This window comes from Octopus bimaculoides, chromosome 28 (genome assembly GCF_001194135.2).
Source record: "Octopus bimaculoides isolate UCB-OBI-ISO-001 chromosome 28, ASM119413v2, whole genome shotgun sequence".
Taxonomy (NCBI): Eukaryota; Metazoa; Mollusca; class Cephalopoda; order Octopoda; family Octopodidae; genus Octopus; species Octopus bimaculoides.
Genome location: NC_069008.1, coordinates 17,661,208 through 17,664,026, shown reverse-complemented (window position 1 = coordinate 17,664,026; position 2,819 = coordinate 17,661,208). Strand labels below are relative to the sequence as shown.

General features: G+C 37.5%; 1 protein-coding gene across 1 annotated transcript in view; it reads left to right on the top strand.

The window, feature by feature from the left end:
• LOC106872263 (talin) overlaps positions 1 to 2,819 on the top strand; it is a gene marked incomplete at its 5' end in the record, with an annotated part of 182,270 nt that overhangs the window by 76,123 nt on the left and 103,328 nt on the right. The window contains 2 exons of the mRNA XM_052977507.1: positions 1,625 to 1,729; positions 2,644 to 2,733. Of these exons, the coding sequence (XP_052833467.1) occupies positions 1,625 to 1,729; positions 2,644 to 2,733 (195 nt within the window). The remainder of the gene's footprint in view (positions 1 to 1,624; positions 1,730 to 2,643; positions 2,734 to 2,819) is intronic.

The following is a 2,819-nucleotide window of genomic DNA, read 5'->3' as shown; positions in this document are numbered from 1 at the left end:
TATATATATATATATGTATATATATATATATATGTATATATATATATATATGTATATATATATGTATATATATATATATATATATATATATATATGCGGGTGTAACCATAAGGAACATAGCTAGTGTGTTCATTATTCTGGGTATATAACTCTTTTAGTACAGTGTGTATACATGTATATATAATGGAGGGGTGTGTATATGTATGTATGTGTGTGTGTGTGTGTGAAAGATAAGGGGGTATATGTATGAATCAGAGATAGGGATAGTCATGCATGTATAAGAGATTGGTGGTGTATATATATGTATGTATATATATATATATGTATGTATGTATGTATAAGAGATAAGGGGTGTATGTATATAAGTATCAAAGATGGGGGTTGTATATCTGTGTGTGTATAAGGGGTAGAGGTGTATTTGTATGTATAAGAAATGAGGGTGTGTATTATATGAGATAGGGGTACATCTACAAGATTTAGGAGTGTATGTATGTGTATATGCATAAGTACTGTGTCGATGGATGTAGAAGTGCTTGGATGGATGGATGTGTATGATGATGATGATATGTATGTATGTATATATTTATATTAGTGTGTGTGTGTGTGTGAAGAATGCCCCGTAATCCCATTTTATTTTCAGTGTATATGAGGTTGGCAGGGGTCTATATGCCTTCTGTCTGTCTGTCTGTCTGTCTGTTTGGCTTTCTCTGAATAAGAACAAGCGGTGTCATCTTTCTTCATTCACATGCTTGCAAAGACTCTCCCACCCCAGCCCTTCTGTTAGTATTTTAGTAGCAGCAGCAGCAGCAGCAGTAGTAGTAGTAGTAGTAGTAGTAGTAGTAGGCCCTTATAAGATTCCATTCCATTCCTCTTCGTAATATTCTGTTCCTCAGTCTGCGAACTGGAACCAACAAAGGGCCGTTTGTAGTCGCTCATTCTGCTAGAAATATTAGCCAAGACTCCCTCAAATTGCACCAGTAATATCCTTTAAAAGAAAAGAGGGGTGGGGCTCTAGTGGTGGTGGTGGTGGTCGTGCTGCTGCTGCTGCTAAACCAAGCCAAGCAATGGTTCGTGACTTTCCCAGAAGAACAAGGAACAGAGACAGGGCTGTGGAGTTGGAGTCAGAAGCAATTAAGGAGTAGCTGGAGTCAGAGTCAGTAAAACTATACCGACTCTGACTCGCAATACCTTTATTCTTTAATATAAACCAGTTGTAACATAGGGGCCGACTCAGAGTCCATGCATAGGCTTTATGAGATATGTAGACCACAATCACTTAATTACATAAAGAGGAGTCGGAGTCAGAGGTGCGAATAGTAGAGGAGTCAGTCAGTTTTTTGTTTTGACTCTACAGCCCTAAACAGAGATTCTCCCATTCAGTTTTTCCAAACCCTGTAAAAGAACTTGGAAGGTTGGGCCTCCAACCAGACCTTTTGTGAAACCCTTAAAGCCAGGAACTTTTCAGCCCTCCTTCATATGCACATATAAGGAAACCTGCTTGGAATTGATTCGTTATCCAATTGTTTGATTATTTCAATACTTCGTTTGCATATAATTATAACAACCGTTTGCCATTGTCACCGTTTTCCTTCTTCATCTTCTTGTTCTCGTTGCTGTTTTCCAGGAACACAAAACTCAGAATGGTTTATTGGATGTTGAAGCCAAAGTGAGATATACACAATGCTGCCGAGATCTTAAAACATATGGAATCACATTCTTCTTAGTCAAGGTGAGTCTCTTCGTCTCAAATCCACAATTCTCAATATAAATCCTGTTTTGAGGGCATTGTTAAATTGATTGGTGCTAATATGGCTGTGCAGGAAGACACTTGCTCCACATCAACGTGATTTTAAGTTCAGTGCCACTGCATGGCACATTGGGCAAGTGTCTGCTAATATAGCCTTGGGTTGATCAAAGCCTTGTGACTGGATTTGGTAGGTGGAAACTGAAAGAAGCCCACCATAGCATCTTCATCATCATTTAATATCTGTTTTCCATGCTGGCATGGGTTGGACGGTTTGACAGGAGCTGACCATTTGAAAAGCTGCCCAGGTTCCATTGTCTGTTGTGGCATGGTTTCTGCAGCTGGATGCCCTTCCTAACGCCAACCACTTTATAGAATGTGTTGGGTGCTTTTACAGAGCACTGGCAGATTTGCTTTTTATGTGGCACCAGCACCCACAAGCCTGGGGGTGAGGGTCTTTGTGTTCAACTAAGAATCTTGAAATGATGCCCTAGTCTAACTACTAAAACGAGTAAAAGTTGAAAGATCAAAAGATTAAATCCACAATAATTAGTCTCACCTCATTAAATTCTCCCATATTTATTACTTGTAGTAAGTCTGAAGGGGAAACATAATTAGCTAAAACAACCAAGAGCAACATGTTTAGAATAAAAGCAAAACAGCATAAATTCCATGTTTAGTTTGGTTTTTGTTCAACAGCTGTTTCATCCAGATAAACATCATTAACTCTACAATTACATAATTAAGATGCATAATGAGGTTATATAATAATTTATTAATGAATAAATAAATTTATTTATGTTAGTAGCATTAAGTGTGTTTTGTTAACATTAGTAGTCTGTTAAATATTAATTATTAATATAATTAAAAATTAATCTCTTATTCTTTGTTTCTTTCAGGAAAAAATGAAAGGAAAAAATAAACTGGTTCCTCGATTACTTGGAATCACCAAAGAAAGTGTTGTCAGAATGGATGAAAAAACTAAAGAAGTACATATTCTTCTTATTATTGGTTTGGTTTGTGGAGGCGCAATGGCTCAGTGGTTAGGGCAGCGGACTCGCGGTCATAGGATCGC